Below are 22,156 nucleotides of genomic sequence, written 5' to 3'. Positions count from 1 at the left end.
AATCCTTTGGCCAATATCTTCTGCTGTTCTAGTCTCCTGCCCCAGTCCCTGACAATATCATTCCAATGAATTTACTTCTTGAATTTTTTTTTCATAAAATGCAACAAAAAAAACCCCTTCAGCCCCTCAGAGCTGTGTTCCAGATATGTACTGACTGTCCATTTCCTATTAACAAAACTTTAACATTGTAATCTGACAGGCAAGGCCTTTTAAGGTTTTCAGAAGTTAGGATGCTAGTGGCTAGATTTCGGGTTTTACTATTTATTAGCTATAGGACTCAGGCAAGGTAAAAATAAATTGCATTGATGTCTGCCTCAACTGTGAAATGAAGATAGTAACAGTATCAAGGCCATGGGATGGTTATGAGAATTTTAATAGTCAAATACAATGGAACAATGTTGTCAGGATATGCTGAAAAGGTCCTATTCTATAAATCAGAAAATGAGTTCTCCCTAGACAATGAATCTGCTAGCATCTTGTCATGGATTTCCAAGACTCCAGAACTTCAAGAAATAAGTATTTATAAGATATCTATATATCTACTTTATGGAATCTTTGTTTTAGCAGCCCAAACAGACTAAAACAACTACCAAGTATTTTTTTTATGATGTGTGTATACAAGAAACAATTTTGCAAAAACCAATACTGATTGTCCCATTAGGAATGTTAAACTATATCCTATGATCATTTCCATTCATATTCCAAAGAAATCAAGAATCATCAATTAAAGCCATTCATCTATTCTTGTAAGCACTTAAATGTATACCATCAACAGTTTTTATAATTAAACTTTAAATTTTTGTTTTACTTTGCTGGGGGAAGAGAAGATAAAAATTTTGGAAAGCACCAAAATATGCAGGGTCAAACTTCCAGCCTCATATTTTTCTTAAAGCTAGGTTTAATGTATTTGATTGCTAGCGTTGATTTCTGAATATGAACACGAAACCACTTCTCATATCTCACCAAGTTCAAATGTAAAATACTAAATTAAGATTGAGTACATGAATAGCAGTCTGAACTGTTTGTGCATTGATTCTTTCTGGAAATGTTTGTTGTTTCGCTGAAAACCTGGATGCTTCAGAGAAAAAGCTAGGATACAGCTCTGCTGCTGGTAGTAAGGAACATACTGGTTTCAACCATGAAGGATCTCACCCGTAATTGATTTGATAGTTTCACTCGATACAGTTTGCCCAATCAAGTCGTACTGGACTAGGCTGGATGATTCCTTTGGTACTTCAACTGATTTCTCAGGACCTTTTGTCCAGGTGTAAATCATCTCACTCTTCGGATACGCATCTGAACGAGAGCAGATTGAGTCAGTGCTTTCTTCTTAGCATTGGTGTTCAACCCTTAAGTTTATTATGCATGTCCAAGAAAAATAGAATACACATGAGATTTATTATGATATATCATGTATCATTCATTATAAAAACGATTACTACTTCAGAAACTGTAGGCACTGAACAAATAGTCTTGCAACTCTGCAGAATTTATTGTTTTTATGCCAAAAAGTTAGGGAAGGAAAGACTAAAGCCAGGACTTTGAAAAAGGTGACATTTGCATCTGTTCTCATAGATGTGATTTCATGATAACAGGATAAGCCACTGAGAAGCAGCCATATCAACCCCCCAAACAGTACTGTCAAACTCCTGCTTGTTTCACTTCTAACACATCACTGTATGACCAATACTGATATCTTCCATCCTGGTGCAGCACTGCCATTAAGAAGCATACCAGATGCTTCCTATAATGACATAACAATAAAAACAAAACCAAATGTTACTGGTGGGAGAGCTCTCCGGGGGTCACCTATTCTAGATTCTGAGCAGGGCAAAATCCAGACGATTTAGGAACTGTTGTGCAGTGACAACTGGCAGTGCTCTTTGTAAAACCCTCCAGGGAATATAATTATACAACCAGTTCCACTACCTTTCAACTCTTACAATCAGTACACTTTCCCTTCCATCTTCAACAAATCCCTGCCGGCAGCAATTTAGACCCATCTCCTATTGTACAGTTCAAATGGAGACCAGCTGCTTGCTTACCAGATTACCCAGAACAGACGGTCTGGCTCACACACAAATAAGTTCAAAAGAATCAAAATGAATGTTGTGCCACCTCCTCCCCAGAAACCATCCCAAAATGGCCAGAGCACGGCAGGTCTTCAGCGGAAATTGTGATCTTCAAAATGAGTCAACACCTAGGGAGGCTCTCTTTACAAACGACCTTGCAAAATAAAGTATGAGGCTGATTTTGACATTGAACAGTTTACAGCTATGTGTCAGTGTTCATCTCCTAAAATTCACTCATATATTGAAAATGTTTATATCCTATGTTCTCGTCTATAGCAGGTATCCTTCTCTTTGCTACCCTTCCGAGAATAACTTGTTTCCTCCACTTCATCATCCCTCTAAATTGCAAATAAGGCTAAATTGTATTTTTCTATTTCCTGAATCATTAAGGACATTTACTGATTTTAATTTACCTCTCTTTAACCTTCAGCCTCTGAACACCAGCTTCTAAGATGTGATTGCTTTACTTAATACAAATCCTGACTGAGCACCAACTATATTCAAGTCACGAATCTCTGTGAGAACTACACAGTATAAGATACATAAAAGACTTCTAAATAAAAAGTCCGTTGGATGAAATTTGAATTATTGCAGCACAAATAGATTTTAATTCTGGAAAGAATATCACTCTGTGCACTTTTCTGATTTTTATCTTTTCATTAAATCTTTGGTCAAGAAGCAAATAATTTCTCTCTGGCTTCAAGTTAAGCCACTGAATATTGTAATATTGGGGTTACAAAAAAGAACAATTTCTGATTCTCATTAAGTTAAACCTGAGCAAGAATAACAGCAAGAGATCATTTTATAATTAACACACCTAAGAGTGTGAAGCAATAGTAAAAGCAAACATTTTTCTTTTGTAAATTCTAATAGAATCAAATATTTGAAGACGACCTTAGAAGACGCGATCACACTTTGCTACTCTGTCAGAGAAGGAAACTTGAGCAACGAATCTCAAATCAATTTTCTGATCCACTCAGCTCAGCCACTTGCTTTCAACTCTACAGAATTTCCCTAATTCATCTAGTCCAATGTTTCTCTTCCAGGAGCATCTTCAACTAAACCACACCATCTTTGTTTATACTGAACCAGAAGCCTCTACCTCTTGTATTCTGCACTCTAGCGTTTCCACAACCCAAACCCCGTGTGAAAGCCAAATGGAAATTTTGGAATATCAAAAAATGGCAGACTACTTTGTAAAGCTTTCTAAGGCTCTCCAAAGCATAGATCCAAACTCCTTAACGTGACAAACCAGGTGCGAGATTATCCTAGCGCACCCCTTCTGTGCTTTGGAGTATGCTTTAAATACTTCCACAGTAACAGTGATGTTCATGCTGTTTAACCTATGTCATATCTGGAAGCTTTAATCTTTGGCTTTTCCCAAACCTTCTATAAAGCGTTCTGCTTACAATAGAAACTTTTAAACTACCTCCCAAAATAATTTTCTATTTTTTATCACCAATACATGAAGTGAATTTCACCACAGATCATCAACTGTTAATTATGACTGTTTACCTATACTACATATGTAAATAGGTTTCTCGTTGTGTGAACAAATGAGGGGTTCATTTTAATCCTTATTTAGAAAAATTAACTAATGAGCAATCTCTAAAAATCAAACCTTATGCTATCATTCTTGGATCATGATTCAAACGTTGTATTATGAAAAATCACAGGGATACATATTTCTCACATAAGGTAATCACAGACTAAAATAACATTTTTATTGTAACTTACAACTCCCAAATTTCAGAGGACAAGCATGACCATCCATGGGGAAATCCACTAATCTCATAGGACACTCCGCATTTATGGTAAGTCTATGAAGGAAAAATGCAGTGAAATAGAATCAATCCTTTCTTGCAATAGTTTTATAGCTCCTTAAAATGGAAAGGAGAGGAGAAAGGGGGAGACGGGGGAACTTAGAGAAGACAGGATAAAAGAGGAAGGAGCAGAAGGAAAAGATTACCTCATTGTGTACAAAATGGTGCCATTTCTCATGATTCTAAAAAGCTTATTTGGAGCTGTCATGTTATGTGAAACAGATTTCTTTCCATTTCTGAAGAAAGTATCAGGTGTCCACACTTTTGTTACCATCATATTATTCAATCTCAGGATTTCAATGGGGCCATCATATTTGAGCCTTTTGTCAATCCACGTTTGTCTGAAGAATACATCCATTGTATATTCCTAAGGAAATTAGTGTGTGATTCGTTCAAATCACAGATGACTACACTACATATACAGAAAGAATGCATTAAATGTTAGGCTCTTTCCAATTCAAAAAAGTTGCCCCTCATAAAATAGGAGAGGAAATGAACACAAATCAATAAAGTAAAACTAAGCTCAGCAGTTAGAGTGCATTATGTCCACTTTGATACCTTCATCTTTTATAAGAAATAAATTACCACACATTTAATCATTAAAGAATAATTACTGTAATTAAATAAAACTGCCAGCATCAGTAATTATAGTTGTGCTTAACATTAGACTAGATATCAAAGTGTAACAAATATCATCGCATAATTAATCATAAAGTTGAAGGTATTTCTTTAAGACAAAGTAAAATATGTAAGAAATTAATTTTATTTTTATTAAGTTTACTAACAAACAACCGAAACATTTCACATCATCATTCGTCAAAGGTCTAGGGGAAAAAGTTAAGAAGGTTCCCTGTCATGAAAAATAAATGTATTTAATAAAAAACAGTACAACTAAATGGATGAATTGATCCTGAACCATTTCTCAGTATTTTCAGCTCTTTCAGCAGGGGATGGAGGAGAGGGAGAAAGCCACTCATGAGGAGCTAAGTATTCAATTAATTTAGATCAAAACTAATTATAACATTAATTATAATATTGTCCTCTCCAATTAAAAAAAAAAAACAAGCAACTCAACTTCACATAGTTTGGGCTATGGGAACTATTAACAGATTTTTTTGTTGAGAATGACTCCAGCAAGTGTTGAAATATCAGAGCTGAAATGCAAATTCAATGTCTTACTCTTTATAGCCTTTTAGTAGAATAGGACATTTGACTTTCCAGCTTTGCACTGATTGACAAGAAAATAAACGTTAATTGCACTCATTTCAGGCATGTTTTCTTCCAATCTCAGAAGGTACATAAAATTTCCCAAATACCTACCATTTCAACATCAGAGACAGGTCCAAAGCTGGTGACATATATGTCCGTTTTCACTTCTGTTACAGGACCTAGCAGGTTTGAAGTAAATAAGTGTGAAAAATAATTACCATTTTTACAGCCTAGGCAAGTTAGATAATTAAAGAATAAATATACAAATGACATATCATCTCACAAGTGTCTTATATTTTCAGTGAGCTAAAGAATCTCAACAACAACAAAAAAATGTGGACCAAAGCACAATACAACCAGAAAATAGTGTTTACATAATGGAGAAAAGAAAGCCAATTACTTACCAGGAATCTTGTTATTCAAAGATATATTACCCCTGGGCACTGTTACAACAGGCAATGTAGAGACACAAAAGCTTTTAGCCTTTGTGATATTTTTATAACCCATCATTGATTGGTCTCTAAAGAAATGAGTTGTTAAAAATAGGAAATGTGGTATAATAGTGAAGAAAAGAAAAGCCATAACCACTATAAGGAATGAATCTTTTGAGGACTGAGAATACTGGTGAATGACTTTAAAACTGATCCTTGTCATCTTTAACAACAAGCACACCATCCACTATGATTGGGTTCAAAGAAAAGTTCTCCTAAGAGTTATGCCTATTCTTGCTCTGCCACGGACCGCTCTGTGATATTGGGCAAGTTACTTAACCCTCAGCTGTAGCAGCCATACCTGTTGTGCACATTTTTATGGAGACCAAATGATGCTTCCTAAATAAGATGCCAAACACAGTGACTGTCTCATGTAACTATTCTTTCAATCTCAGTTGTGCTTGACTTACAAGATTCTTTTCTGTGTCTAAATAAGACTGCCTCATCAAGTATGTACGTATTCTGTATGGGAAAAAAAGGTGAAAACATGGCAATTAATATTTTGGCCGGGTCCGGTGTGGTAGACTATTGGCTAAAGGTCTCACCTTGCACGCACCAGGATCCCATATGGGTGCCACTTCTAAGCCCAGGAACCCCAGTTTCCATCCAGTTCCCTGCTTGTGGTCTGGGAAAGCAGTTGAGGATGGCCCAAAGCCTTGGGACCCTATTCCTGCGTGAGAGACCAGAAGAAGCTCCTGGCTCCTGGCTTCAGATCACCACAGCTTTGGCAGTTTTGGCCACTTGGGGAGTGAATCAGCGAATGGAACATCTTCCTCTCTGCCTCTCCTCCTCTCTGTATGTCTACTTTCCAATAAGAATAAAATAAATTAAAAAAGAATACTACAGCTGACAAAGATCATTACCACAATCCAGATTTAGCTTGGTGCTGGCACTTTGGAGTGTCTAATGCCATCTAAGTTGATGACATTGGTCAAGTTTCCTCCTAAGTAAAGACGTGTTTTTAACGAGGATTATTTGGAATATTATGTAAAGGCATTTTAGAAAGTTAATGGAAAATGTACATTAATTTTTAAATGTGCAATTAATTTTTAATCCCATTCTCTATGAACATTTTGCAGTAACCTCATTTGTAAATCAAGTATCCTATTACCAGAAACCAATGCAGTCAGTGACAGTAGTTATTATAGATAATAGATACCATTTTGCCACTAAAAATGCAAAAACTATTGCCCTCTTGAACATCATGTCCTTAAATGATGATTTATAACACTATATGGCTAGAGGCTAGCTACTTCATAAGTGACACAAATAACATCGCCCATGATGATGAAATACATCCCTTGGATTTGGTCAAGAAATAACACTTATGCCAAAAAGCAGTTGGTATTTCTTAAAGCCCTTGGTCTGAAGTTATCCTCATAAAAATGAATTTGAATATTTCTCTCTAAAATGTGAAGATTCAGCCACACCAAGATAGCCTCCAGGAGAACAAGAAAAGAATTCATTGAAGAAGTAGTATAACAAAAACATACTCCCACAGCTTTGGGAGGACAGTGAGAGCAAGAAAATGTAAATCTGCTTAATCTAACCATAGTTTTGATTTTGTAAGTGACACTTCCTTGGAAAACAGGAAAGTTTACCAAATTTTCAATTAAATGAGATATTAGAATCAAAAGAACCAGAGATAGTATATTTATTAGAGCCAAACTGTTTGAACCAGGATCAGTTAACCCAACAAACAGAATATATGCTGAACCCCAGAAGATGGAAACATTACTCAAATAGGCTCAAGAGTAGAAGAAATGACTCTGTTACATTCTTAAAGACAACTATGAAAGTCCTAAAGAGCAGAAATAACAAGTTCATAGAAATATGTGTTATGAAAAAACCATGCATGAATTCTATCAAAACAATTAATTTTTAAATCTGCTTTTTTCATGAATTTTTGGACAATTTCATACCACTATATTACACGACATGGAGAGGCAAGTTATTCAAACAATTAGGGTTGATTATGCACTAATAACTGGTGAATTTGACAAGATTGACATGAAGTTGAATGTTACCAGTCGAAGAAGTTATTCTCAAACTTTAGTCACATCAGTACCACCTGGAGAGCTTACTTCAGCAGATTGCTGGAGTCATCCTTAGATCACTAGTTTACAAGGTTTAAAGTAGGATCTCATCATTTTCATTCCTAGCAAGTTCTTAGAGAAAGTTATTAACTTTTTAATGATATTCACCTGTTTTCTAGGTTAATATTTACAATAGTAAATCTTTTAAAATATTAATACCAAAGTGTTTCAAGGATCTGGGAAGTCCTAAGGGAAAGAGGAGTTAGGCAAACAATAATTTTCTCTGTAAATTTAAGATGTATCACTGTATAATAATTCTTGCAGTTATCATGATTCTGCAATAATAATAGACATTGTCAAAATCTTGCATAACACACTACTTTTCAAATAATTCTTGAAAAATGTTTATGCTCATGTTCTAACTTCAGTATTTGTGACATTATTTGGTCATATGACTAACATATAAATCTTTGAGATGTATGATCACTAAATGGTTTTCACTGAAATGTTTATTTAGTAAACCCTTATTCATAAGCCCTAGCTGTAAGGCAGGTTCCATATGAGGTCCTGATGTTTTAGTGGTAAACAAGGAGTTGACAGAGTATAAATAGTAGAGAAACAAATGAAATTTTATTATATTAAATTCTTCACTGACTCATAGGTGTGGGGAGCCATGCAGTTGGGTCGGATGGCATGGGTGTGTGATGAGCACTGCTCCTTGGTTAGCAAGGCTACGAGGAGTTTCTGGCAGCGAGGCAAAGCCCGGCAGAATGTCTCTGGTCACCTCATTGCTGCCTCACCCCGTTGTATGGACACTCAATTACCTCTCTGATGTTTCATAGAATTCTCCTGAGGGTGTTGTTGTTGTTGTTTTTCTGCTAATGGGAAGTGATTCCTGTAACTAGTATGACACCTCAAATTGATCAATCATGTTATGATAAAAACATCTTTAGCGACGTAAGGCTATGGCACACAGCTAAAAGTATACAATAGTACAATTGAGCCCACATTGTTTCCAAATATCCTGTTATGTGCCCACTTTTGTCCTGGAATTTGCCCTAGTATAAGTAATGTTTTCCTTAAGAAATGGCTTGGTAATATCTTGCAACTGATGGCAATCATGGAGGTACAAAGAGCTTGTTTACCATGCACCTCAAACTGTTACAACACATGATATGACGCATTCTAGTTTCTCACCACAGAAAGCAAAAGTATATGGGGCATCTTCTAAAGGGAAACAAATGTGAACCCCCTCAAAATGGCTTAAAATCTCAATCTTATATTAGCAGTTATGCTTAGGGAAAGAAAACAGTTTATAAAGATAAAAGGAAGTTTCTTGTAAAGGCCCTCTGTAGATTGGCTGAGCTGCCTTGATCCCTTTCACTGCCCTTTAACTAAAGAACAAAAAACAATTGAATCAGCACTAGGTGAAGGTGACAGTAATTAATGCATGACTTGATTATAAGATTTAGCAAAGAACCTATGTTATATGCTTTTATAAGATCCTTTCATTTACAATCTTTTAATTCAATAATCTTTTAATAATATTTTAATCAATCTTAGTTTGTGTTTAGTAGAAATTGATTTTGAGTATAAGACTAATTTTGAGTATAAGTAAACTACTTCTTACTATGTAACTGCATGTGCTGCCAACCGTGGAATTCCTGGCTTTAGCCAGGTCACTGCAGATTTCAATGAGTAATGGTTTGCCAAAAATGTTTTCTTTAAAGTAAATAATATGTTTTAGGATTGCTTTTTGCATTTTTTAACCATGATGTAAAAATGAAACAATTGGATATTGTGCAAAAGTTTGTGATGATTTGTGTATAAATAAAGAAGGCAACTTTTCTGAGTTGTCCATTATGAGCATCATGTCATAGTGGTCCATGTCTTATCTCTTCTTCTTATCATCTCCCCGATCCACGCATCCTTTGCAAGCTCTCAGTCAGCCGGAGCAGGTCCCCGGCACATAGGTCATACATTATTATCATTTTTTCCAAGGTTTTTTATTTACTTTTTCATTTCTTCAGTGACACATTGGTCACTCAATAGCATATTATTAAACTTCATGGAATTGCAACTTTTTTAACTTTATTCCTGTTGTTGATTTTGTTTTATGGTTTTTCACTTTCGGGAATATATAGCAACTGTATAATAGAGATTATCATATCCAGATGTGAAGATATAATGCAATATGCATCTCCACTTCCAACTCAAAGATGGACTCCTAATGAAACTGTTAAATATATTTGGACAATAGGATGCTGGACTCCCTGCCATTTTCTGCACGTGCAATGTCAGGATACACTTGAATAACAGAATGATGTACTTAAGATTGTTTATGAAGAACTATACTATTTTAATAATAGGGGGATTTTGGGAGGAGATAAGGGAAATCCCAGAGCCTCTGGAATTGTATCATAAAATTACAAAAAAAGGTAAATTTTATATTTAGGCCAACTGGTATATGTCATTTTGCTATAGCAGTTCTAGTAAGAGATTAATCATTTTTTCTCTGATTTTTTTCTCCTAATTTTTCTCTGATATTCAGTCTGTTTTATTGATAGGCTATAGTAAAAAGTTTGTTTGTATCCCATCATCACTAGTAGAGCTCTGGAGGTTTAAATTATGCCTTTTTTTTTTCAAAAATCATTCCAGAAGCGGTGTGGGAAATGAACTGCAGGAAGCCAAGAGTAGATAAAGGACTGTTATCCCAGTGGAGTTGAGAGAATGGTGACCCAGACCAAGGACACAGCATTGGAGATGAAACGGCAGATCCATGTGCACTGTCTACAGAGGGTAGGCTTGTCCAACAAACAAGACACAGATCTATTATCACTAGGACAGCAGGCTCCCCCACTACAATTTCATTGAATCATCATACCACCCAAGACAATGCTATTGTCATGAGAATTTCATAGATTTAGACACTGATTTTGGATGTCAAACAGTGTGACAGAGTCAGAATTCTATCTCCTTGTGCTGATCTTAAAAATGTATTCTAGCTTTAATAAATTATACCATACCATAAAATAATAAGTCAGTAATTGGCTGATTAAGCAAATGAGAAATTTGATGTCTAGTATACAATATGCTATACATATATTTTGTGTTTCATCCATAAATAATTAGTAAACTATGCTCATACACAAATTTTTTAATGCCTGTAATTTCCTGCTAATTATAGACTCTTTGATTCGGTCTACCCTTAACAGCAGATGAAATCATAATCCTCTTTTTCATGCAACATAAGTGCTGAATAACTATACACTCAATTGTATTCCTACTGTCACCCAGTGGTGATTTTAAGCACCTACCCACATCCCCCAGAGAAAAAAATGAATGATTCCTTTGCTAAATCAATTAACATTAAGCTATTTCCCATTAAAGTAGAAACTGTCTTCTTTCTATGTGTGTCCTCTTCTGTAACCAGTCTCAGGTCTTAAAGGCAATAGTTTTCAATAAATTAGTCGTCAAAGAATAATGGTTGTTATGCAATTAAGAATAAATATTAGAGACACTAATATGACTGTTTAGATATTATAATGAACCTTACTAAGGGAATAATTACATAGAAACCTGATAATTTTGAACATGCTGGAAGGACTTCTCATATATATGGTATTCAACCGATATTAAGACATCAGTTTTTATTATTTCATTTTATGACACAGTTTCATAGGCTCTGGGATTCTCCTAACCCCTTCTCAACCCCTCCCCCCACATTGAATTCCTCTATAGTGTTACTGTAGTACAGTTCATAACCAGCCATGATTGCTTCATTGCAGGCATGGACCATGCAAAAAAAAAAAAAAAAAGACAGTATCCAGGATCAAGCCACTGGTAGGTTCAATTGTTCCATGAGGACTTCCCTTACCAGAATGGAGGAATGCTATGTTATCACAGAGGGCTGGAGGGCCAGGTGGCTCAATGTATAGAAGAGCTCACTCTATACTTTTTAGACTTCTAAGGTATTTGGAATATGTGGGCAGTTTTTAGGAGTTCCAAATTCTGCAAAGGGTTAGTATTCTAGCATAGTAGGTAAGGCTGCTGGCTGCTATGCCAACATCCCATGTGGGCACTGGTTTCAATCCACTACTGTGCCACAGCGCTGGGCCAGTGCAGTATTTTGAGCTCCTCAAAAGTGCCCATGTGCTCAAAATACCCTGAAAGTTTTTAAAATACAGAAATACAGAGGGTGGACTCTTCCAACCAATTAAATTACACCAGGTGTCGGATTTCTTTGACATCTGTGCTCCTTGGTTTTTCAAACCATAACTGAACTTTGTTTTCAATCACCGGCTGACCTCAACCATTGATTTCAGAGGCTCATCCAGGTCAGGCTTGCTCCTATGCTTACCATACTTTCAACCTAAATCTTTTCTAGGTCTCTAAGTCTTGCTTTCTTACACTTGCCAAACTCTTAACACACTTCCAACAAGAACATGATTCCAGAATACGTTTAGAATAAACCAAGTTCTTTCTTTAAAAAGACATCATTTATTTTTAAAATCTTACTTCTTTGATTATGAAGAAATAAATTTAATTCAATTCTTAAAATATGGTGGATGCTCCATAAGACGGACCAGGTGATCTTCGACAGTCTTTGAAAGAAAGAAGACAAAATTCAGGGAAATGGAACCATCTAATGAATGAAAGAATCCAACTTGCTGGGAAAGTGGGAAGGAAGTTAGCAATGCATCAGAGAATGCCCAACTGTTCACATGACTTTGTTAGTACAGATGTAGCCAAACAGTACTCATTTTTAAAATTTCAGTTCCAAAAGTGGTGTTCAATTTGCTGTTCTGTAATAAGATATGAGGTTTGTTGCTGATCTTTTTTTTTAAATATTTATTTGTTTTTACTGGAAAGTCAGATATACAGAAAGGAGGAGAAACAGAGAGGAAGATCTCCCGTCCGATGGTTCACTCCCCAAGTGAGCACAATGGCTGGAGCTGAGCCAATCCAAAGCCAGGAGCCAGGAGCTTCTTCCAGGTCTCCCACACGGGTGCAGGGTCCCAAAGCTTTGGGCTGTTCTGGACTGCTTTCCCAGGCCACAAGCTGGGAGCTGGATAGGAAGAGGGGCTGTCAGGATTAGAACTGGTGCCCATATGGGATCCCAGCACATCCAAGGCGAGGACTTTAGCCACTACACTATCGCGCCGGGCCCATGTGTTGCTGATCTTAAAACTACTCAATCATTGTTATACACATTGCCTCTCTCTCCAGCTATGGACTGGAGAAAACTTGAAAACAAGGTTTTCTTTTTTTAGCTACTTACATCATACATCCACTTACACCTTACAAAACCTTAGTGATATGTCTTCAAAAATGAAGAGATTTAAAGTGCCCAAGAACTACGACAAGAAATACAACTAAAATGCATAAGGCAATATCGAAATCTAAATCTGCTTGTCATTAACAGAACATTGGAATTGTAACTTTCTTAATTGTTGAATAGAGATGACAGACATCCATTGATACCACTGAGAAAACCAAAAACTCCAAGAGTTCCAGAAGTTTCTTTTCCTCGGAAGGCATTAAGCATGATTGCCTTCTAAACTATAATTTTTCTATCAGTCTCACTCTAACTTTGAATAATGCAAGTCATGCAATCTATAAGAAAAGAATGCACCAATGATAAAAAATGAAAATAAGAAATTCTCAGGAGAACATTTTGAGGCCAATAAATATCTAAAAAATATGTTCTGCCCACATTAGAATATACAAAGAAAATTAAAATGGTTTCACAATAAAATATCATTTCATGACTTTGGGTACACCCAACATACACATGCATCCATCCCTTTCCACTGTTGGATAGGATGCGTGGCTCCTAAGCCTCAGATTCACTGCAAAAAGGAGTCTGAGTTAGTCAACTCACCATGACAAAACAGTTTAGTGTAACCTTGTCAAGCAGAACTCCCACTTACACCAAGATCCAGAAAATTCCATTCCCAGCTTTATATACAAAAGAAACTCTTGCACATTTACAGCAGGGTATTTGGGCCAGAATATTCACAGCAATAGAATGTTGGAAGCAAGCAAAAATCCTGCTGCCAACAGAGCAAATGAATAAACTGGTTCCTGTGCTATGAGAATATCACACAGCAGTTAATAGGAACAATCTATACAGCATCAGCCACAAGAACGAGTCTCTGCAGCACTCAACAAAGCTCAAAACAAGCCAAGATTCCAAATAGATTTCAAAAACTACAGATGACCTAAAATGAAATTCAGAGAAATCTTGTGAAGTAATTTATAAAAAGGATTCAAAAGGGTGATGACTTTGGGTACATTAGACAGAAAGATAGGATTGAAGGGAGCACGCAGCAGAATAAAAGTTGTTGTCAAAATCTTTGATTTCACTGCTATGTTTACTAGAATTTGATACACAGTTGGCTAGATGAAAAGCAGAATTTATGTGACTCAAGAAGGAGAACGTCTTATGAACCAAGCATTATTCATCCAGAATTCAATTCTGTGCACCAGGAAAGTATGAGTACAAGGAAGTACTCTTTAAGGATACACAAACCTAAGTTTGTGGGCTTCTTTTTTTTTTTTTTTCATCCAAAAGAATCTGAAAACTCAGTGAAGTATTATCAACATATTAATAGTCTATGGCTTATTTTATGGTGTCTAATTGCAAAAACTCCAAATGCATTTTGCACCACCTGATTCTAACTAAAAATGTAAATAAATGATAGTATTAGTACAATTTTAGTCTATGCCTTTAGCATGCAGCTTAAAATACCCCAGACTCATTTCCATTTGATAACCAGTAGGCATCCCAAGGTTAACGTTTCACAAACAAATTTTCCATCTGCATCTGTAATGGGCTTCCACAACAATCTTGGAAAATCTGCTTTTCTTCTAGTTAGCGTTTAAGTCAAAGGCTTTGGAGTCAGCCTTGACACTTCCCTTTCTCTCACATCCCACATTCTAGCTGTCATCAGTGGAGCCTCACTTCAAAAGATGGCCAGAAGTTAACCATTTCTTAGAAAATTACAAATTTCTCTGGCACCAGCTTGGAGCAAGTGTCTATCACCTCTTATCTGGTTTGTGGTGAAAAACTTTTCTACTGCTGTTTTTGCCTCTGTTCTCCATTGCTCAATAAAGTCAACAAGACAAGCATTTCAAAGTTAGTTATTTCAGGATTAGCCCCCCTCCACTAAAATTCCTCCAGTCACTTCTCCAAATCAGAGTAACAGCAACATCTTTCTCAGCATGCAAAGTCCTTAGTCATCCTCTTTGTAACACTGTTTCCTTCTTCATTACAGAAATACTGACTTGCACAACACCTCACCTCCGACATGACTTTAGCTCTTACCCACTTGGAATCAGTACTGAGATATCATCTTTTCAATAAAGTTGTTTTTTAAGATTTATTTTTATTTTTCTTGCAAAGTCAGATATACAAAGAGGAGGAGAGAGAGAGAGGAAGATCTTCCATTCATTGATTCACTTCCCAAGCAGCTGCCGCTGCCAGAGTTGGGCAGATCTGAAACTAGGAGCCAGGAGCCTCTTCCAGGTCTCCCACAGGGATGCAGGGTCCCAAAGCTTTGGGCCGTCCTTGACTGCTTTGCCAGGCCACAAGCAGGGAGCTAGATGGGAAGCAGGGCTGCCAGGGTTAAAACCGGTGCCCATATGGGATCCCAGCGTGCAAGTTGAGAACTTTAGACACTAGGCTAATGCGCCAGGCCCTCCTTTTCAATAAAGTTTTACCAGCTGCCTTTGTTAATATTGCAATAACATATTATTCTATATACGTTGGAATTACTTTACTGCAGTTTGAGTTCTCTATTACTCCATGCAGCATCTATATTTCACTTATATCTCTGGCTTATTTTTGGTCTCTTCTACTAGAATATGGTTCATGAGGACAAGCAATTACACAGCTCTCCCTACCTACAAACATCATCCTTGTTCAGTTTCTCAAAATCAGAATCTGTCCACTTTATTTCCCCCTGTAATTTTACCATCCATTTCACTCCAACAGCAATTCTTTGTCAAATTAAACTTTTTAATATATCTCGATTTTAGCCATTTATTTTGGTAACCTCTAACAATGTATTCCAAGTGGCTGTATAATAAACGGAGAGTGCCACCCTTCAAGAAAAGAGAAAGCATCTTCATTGTTATACTTGTCTCCAGTGTTGCCTGATCTTTCCCAAGCCTGTCACAAAAGGCCTGCTAAATGGACCATGTTGACATCTAAGCCATACAAAACTAGCTTCTCCACTTGTAGAACTCCAAAGACTTCTGGGTCCATCAGAGAATAATTTCCCTCCGCCCCCCACCCCCGCCCCTGCCACCTGTTAGAGCATCCCAGCAGGCCTTACCTGACTTGAAGTTACCTTACTACCCCACCACACGCTTGGAGAGCCTTCCTCTTACACCCAGCTACCGGCATACAGGCTCCTTTGGCGTCCAAATCACACTAATCTAGTTTTCTACCTTCAGGATCTTTGACTTGTCTTTTGTACTTCTCCCAAGAATAAACTTCACTCTCACACTCTGCATGCCTTCAGGTCCCCACTTAAAAGAGACGGCCTGCTGTATCTGAAGTAGGTTGCTCATTCATTCTTGTTTCCTCTTGCATGTTGTTAGAGTATCGCATAGCATCTTCAGTTAATCACTTGCTTATTTATCTCTTTGCTATTTTTATCTCTATACTGTTTAGCTATAAAGTCAGAGGAGCAATATTGCTTCAGAATATACCTTCACAACCCAATATTGCTCCTGACACCAATGTTTTAATACGCATGGGTGTAACAAATGAATGAATGTGACATATCAAAAGAAAATGGAGCCTACCTTTCTATTGCCCTGAGGATCTGAAGTTTTCTTTAAATATGCATACTTTTTAAAAATATGCACTTGACATTCAGTTAACAAAACTTACATATGTCACAGAAATTCAATTTTTATAATGAGATACAGATCACCTATAAATACTGCTAAAGCAATTTTATCTGTTTGGGGAAAAAGCACAAGTTAACCAAAACGTGTATCATTTCTTAGATCTGTGTTTCTATCTTAAACATTACTAAAGGTTTAGACAGAAAGTTCTCATCTTATTCCACTGGATAAATGGAGTTTTGTTTATTGTGAGACTCACTTACTGGCAAGCATATCCATTCAGGAAATTTTGATGCTTGGTAAAGATGATGTTGCAAAAAAAAAGTGAAAACGCCTCAGAAAGGGCTGCTGAAAGAGACTAGCTGCCTGATTAAGTGTTTGAGAACTGGGTTATAGCTGTGACCTCATCAGCTGCTAGCTGTAGGGTTCCTGGACAGTTTCTTGGAACTTTCGCCAATATTTTCTCCAAAAGAGAGATGATGTTTGTACCGCTTTGTGTGTTTTTGACATAGTCTTGATAACTGCTGCTTGCTTAAAAAAAAAAAAAGTCTTTAAATCCATAAAGGACTGCACTGATGGAAAGTCCTTCTTTGCTGGTAAGCAAAATTTTACAAAATTGGCCCTATTGATGTTTCTATCCCAAAGAGGTTATGGACTATGATACAAGGCAGCCATCTATATATGAAGTATTTATTGTTCTAAAGCATGTGCCCCAAGAGGCTGAGACGCTCCAAACCTGCATGATCCCTAAGATAGATGCAAATGGTCCCTTGGTGGCTTATGCCCCAATCATTCATTGTTAAGAAGGAAAGTAGGAAGTCAAAGTGGGCTGGAACATGAGGAATGCTTTTCTATCTCCTTTGTGAAAACAAACACCTCACTGATGTGCCACTTCTGAGCAGGTGCAAAGTACTTCAAGATGATTGCACCTGATGTGTCCCAGGCTGAAAGAACTACATCCTTTCACAAATCCCAACCCAGTATCTCTCCCCATGCCTCCTTCCTCCTTTGCTCACCTTTCCCCCTTTCCTCTCCAGTGGGAGAATGTGCAGACAAAGCAGAGCAGAACCTGCAGGGATGAAAGGAGGAGTACCATTCCAGTCCCTTTTATTTCCCCATTGCAAGCTGTGCTGCTGAGTTAAAAATATGCAATTTAGTTTCCAAATCTATTTCAACCCCTGCCTGGCCTACTGAGCAATCACATATCATCCAATTTCAATTCAAATCTTTGCTTTTAGCTTTATTTTAAATAGAACACAGCTACGTTGTATAAACAGATAAAAAGTAAATGTTCCACAAAGAGCAGAAGCAGGATTAAAGGAACCAGGAAGTCAACTTGCATTTATAGCCTACTGGTCAAAATCTGAATTGTTTTCCTTCTATTTTTAAAATGCCAAAATTTCCACAAAGTGTGAAATGTCATAAAAGGGAGGAAACTAAAAGTTTGGTCTAACTAAATATCTGAAAGTTTGTGCTAATAATAATATTTTGCTATTTTTCACGGTGTACATTGACAACTTTCTGTAGGCCAATAGCACATTTTCTGCAGGTGATAATTATTATCCTTCTGTCTCATTTGGAATACTACACATTACAAAGAATGACCCACTTCCAAAAAAAATGAATCATGAGTACCACAAATATTTCTAACAGAGATAACAAATTCACTGTTATAAACTTTTAATGATTAGTCAACTTACGTCAAAATACAGTTACTTCCATTAGATCATTCCCTTTTCATAAAGCTATAAATGTGTAACCTCTAAGTGGGTAATGCAAATTACTTGGCAGTGACACATGAGATGACTAACAATGTCCTTGAGACATTTCACAATGTTGTAGTTAACCAAAACCCAGTAATGGCTTATATAAATGGTTTTCCCACATTTTATTATCTACATAATATAATGGGGAGAGAGTAGATGGTTAAAAAAGGTTCATTTACAATGAACCCCCTTTCCCTCTTAAATGTTTAGCTTGTTTCATAAACTGATATTATTCTGACGTTCAACATTTAATAATCAAACCATTATGATCTCACTTATAACTTTTCACTTTTATTTACGTACAGGAACCTCAATTCTCTAACAAATATTTAAGCTACTGGTGATTTGCCATCTCTGTTAGCTTTTTCTTTTCTTTTTTTTTTTTTTTTTTTTGAAAAGTCAAATTTTAAACCCCTACAGGCAGATAAATCCCATCTTACTGATACAATGTAGTCTTAAATGGCACCAAATCAGCTGAAAAATTCTCCATGAAACTATTTTTGACCTAAAATGATAATTTCCTAGTCACTTAGGAAAGATCATGCCTTGACAAATGATTCATTTCTGCTCTCAAATTTTCTTTTCAGATCTGCATGATGGCAATTGCAGTGTGGGCAACCTCTCTCTGCAGAGGCAGCAGGGCAGAACCAGCAGAAACTTTGATCCTGCTCATCTATCCTGACCGTACTCAACCCTCTGGTCCTCAGGCGGGTCCCTCAGAGCCACGCCACATCCTCTCAGAACCATGCAGAAAAAGAAAACGGCTTGGGATGCACAGGACTGGATCCCCAGCTATCATCAACTGCTCTGTCTCTTGGCTGAATCACTTTCCCTTTTTAGTTCTCAGGGCCCTCATCAATTAAGTGAAAGAAAGAAAAAAAAAAAAAACAGACTGAATAAACTCTGAAGAATCAGCAGCAGCTCTTCTCCCAGCCGTATTTTCTCTCTAATAATCCTCACTATTGGACCACATCCCTACCTCTTATGCAAAGCTGCCCTACTCCTCACTTCTGCTTTCTCCATTCTCCATCCACTTGCAATAGGAAGCATAAGAACCCTTTTAATGTTGGGATATGAGCCACACCTGATATCAACATCTGCAGGTGCTTCTCTTTTAAGGATGCAATCTTATCTCAGCTGGCATCCTGCCCTGCCATCTACTAACTGAACTCAGACCTGATTTTCCAAGCTTTCATTTCTTTACCTGTAAAATGGGAATAACCCCGGCTTTCCTCTTCAGGATGGCAGGAGTTAAAGAGAGAAATGCTTTTAAAACCCTTGGTATATATGAAAGTGTAATTAACTAAGTACTATATTGGTGGTTGCTATTGCTGCTCTGCTGTGCTAGTACTAAAATATAAGCTCAGGGGCAGGCTTGGCACAGTAGTTAAGACACCACTGTAATGCCTGTATCCCATGGAGGAGTCTCTGCATTCCAGTGCGTGGTACACACCATAGTGCACCCTGGTAAGACAGCAGCGGAATGTTCATGTGTTTGGTTCCCTACCCCTGCGTTGGTGAGACTTGCATTTAGTTCTTGGCTCCTCTTGGGTCTGGCCCAACTTTGGTTATTGTGGGCATTTGGGGAGTCAGCCAGGAGGTGGGAGGTCTCCATATCTTTGCCTCTTTCAAAATAAATAGAATTAACTATAAGTTTTGACAAAGCAGATTAATCCTAGTTCAATGCCTTTGCTGAAGGGATAACTAGCACAGTGTATGGGATAATCCAGAGATTTGGCCACCAGAAGACCTGGCCAACATTATTACTAGCACCCTGGCAAGTCACTTGTCCTCAATCAACTGCACACTGAGGATGCTTGAAATTAAGAATTATATTTTAAGATTTCTGTGAGCCTACTGCCTGGCACAAAGCTTGCCACATAGCTCCTCATCTCATTTGCAAATGAAACAAGAACAGGAAAAAAGAGCAACAACCCTGTAATGTACTTCTGCTAAGCTCTTTATAAATATTTGTTCAAAGAAAAAAGCCCAAACAGCTCTGCAACCAATGTCTTGGGAGGGAAGCAAATGTCATTTTCCTCAAAGAAAGTAGAAAATAAAAAAAAGTGCCCTGTTGTAGAACAGGAAAAGACTGGGTTGTTTAGCAGAGCAGGCAGCTCCGTGCCCCAGATTCGTGTTCTAGGTAGAACACTGGCCAGGCAGCTCTTGGCAGAGTGAAGCGCACGTGGGAGGATGGAGGACTTGGGTTCAGCTGCCTCCAGCAAACCTACTCTAGTCCAAGAGACCAGGTTCAGGGAAACTCCCTTCTCAGGGCGCAGCTGAGCCCCGACTTCCCATTTTTGACTTCCCCTCCAACATCCCACGCCCAACAGTCAGGTCCCGGGGAGGTAATTAATGTGGGGGAGAGGCAAAGCTTCTGAGGGCGCCGGGAGATGGCAGTGTACCAGTGGGGGCGGTCTTTTTGTCATAGGTCTCACAGAGATGGGGCTGGGGAAAGAGGCAGAAGAGGGAAATGGGGGAGGGGGAGGTATTTTGCATACCTACTGATCTTCCCACAGACAGACAGACAAGGCAGACCAAGACGGGAGGGACAGATAGGACATAGGTGTGCGTTTGAAACCGTACCCCCAAATCCAGGACGAAGCCTGTTGTCATAACCATCCAGCAAACTGTCCAGGATGCGGGTAAAATTTTCCGGGCACAATTTCTCCTCCTTTTGGTTCTGTCCTGGGGATTCGTTTATACTGTAAGCACAAGAAAACGGGGGCGGAAAGGGTTATTTTAAGAATTGATCCGAGAACAGGTGGAAACAGGTTTGCCTTCTAGGGACTGAGTTGCTAAATGAAGCAATGCTGAGGCCAGGGGGGGAGGGATGCGGAGGCAAAAAGCGGTTAGGAAAAGCGCACCCCACGCGCACACAACCCAGCAGCAACGCGCCTCTTGGCCCCTGCGCCCCTCATGTTTTCAGTGTCTACGCTGTCACAGAAAAGCGTGGTTTTTGGCTCCAGATCTTACAGCGGAGACACAAATATCTGGTCAGCCTAGGGAAAAGTAGGTGGCCTGAGAGGGCCAGGGAACGCTCACTTGTCCACCTGCCCATAACCCACAGCACCCCCAAAGAACTCACCAAGTCGCCAGGCACAGGAAGCGCAGGAGGGCGAAGCTGACCGCGGCGGACAGCACAATCGCGGGTACCTTCTTGGCAGAGACCATCTTTGCAACATGCCATACTTTAAGCCTGTTCACGTTTCCAGGCTCTCAAGATGCCCCGAGCAGAGTGCGTGGAGAGGGCAGAGTGGCTCCCGCGACGTGCGCACTCTCGCCCGCGCTCCACCACCCTAGCCGCGGTGGGCGTGTGTGCGCGCGCGGGCCGGGGGAGGCGGAACCTGCCTCGGCGCACCCTCCCGCTCCGGCTCCGGCTCTGGCTCCGGCTCAGGCTCCCGCGCCGGTTTGCTGGGCTTGTGAAACTGTGCATGCCGCTGCACGCCACACACCCTTTCGCGCCCGCACCCGACGCATCCGGGCGGAGTAACTTGGGTGCGCAGGTGAGCGAGGTGCAGCAAGTTTGCGGCGACCTGTAACTCCAACGGCCAGGAGTCGTGGTGCTGCTGCAGCAGCGTGGGGTCTTCCCTTCACTCTCCTGTTTCCCCTCATTTTGCCGAAACTCGGATAATAACCAATGAAGCCGCTTTCTCTAGGCTGTGGGAGAACACGTTTTGTACCCATAGTAGAGGGAAGGAATACTGTGTTAACAGGGCTTGGAGGTGGGGAGTGAGAGGCAGTGGCCTTTGCAGACTGCTGTGCAGGGGCTGGGGCTGAGGAAGGAAAAAAAAGATTTGTCCTGGTGGAGGGGTGAGAACTCAATGGGCAGATTTTTTTGCCAAACTTTGAGGCAATGGACTGGAGCTCACAGCGTAGTGAAGTTGTTTGCCAAGC

The 22,156-nt window shown here is 38.7% G+C and overlaps 1 protein-coding gene across 2 annotated transcripts in view; it reads right to left on the bottom strand.

Annotated features, from left to right (window-relative positions):
- Positions 1-21,564, bottom strand: part of GABRA4 (gamma-aminobutyric acid type A receptor subunit alpha4) — a 61,935-nt gene extending 40,371 nt beyond the window's left edge. Inside the window, exons 1-6 of one of the 2 annotated variants that reach the window (XM_004579121.4) lie at positions 21,348-21,564; positions 20,846-20,964; positions 5,216-5,283; positions 4,042-4,262; positions 3,810-3,892; positions 1,153-1,296 (exon numbers count right to left, since the gene is read on the bottom strand). In XM_004579121.4, coding sequence (XP_004579178.2) covers positions 1,153-1,296; positions 3,810-3,892; positions 4,042-4,262; positions 5,216-5,283; positions 20,846-20,964; positions 21,348-21,433 — 721 coding nt within the window. In that variant the 5' untranslated portion in view covers positions 21,434-21,564. The remainder of the gene's footprint in view (positions 1-1,152; positions 1,297-3,809; positions 3,893-4,041; positions 4,263-5,215; positions 5,284-20,845; positions 20,965-21,347) is intronic. The other variant, XM_036496923.2, reaches the window with a different exon arrangement.
- Between the last annotated feature and the right edge of the window lie 592 nt (positions 21,565-22,156).

Source organism: Ochotona princeps, chromosome 11, assembly GCF_030435755.1.
Source record: "Ochotona princeps isolate mOchPri1 chromosome 11, mOchPri1.hap1, whole genome shotgun sequence".
Lineage (NCBI taxonomy): Eukaryota > Metazoa > Chordata > Mammalia > Lagomorpha > Ochotonidae > Ochotona > Ochotona princeps.
The sequence above is the reverse complement of the archived record's forward strand: the minus strand, read 5'-3'. Positions and strand labels throughout refer to the sequence as shown.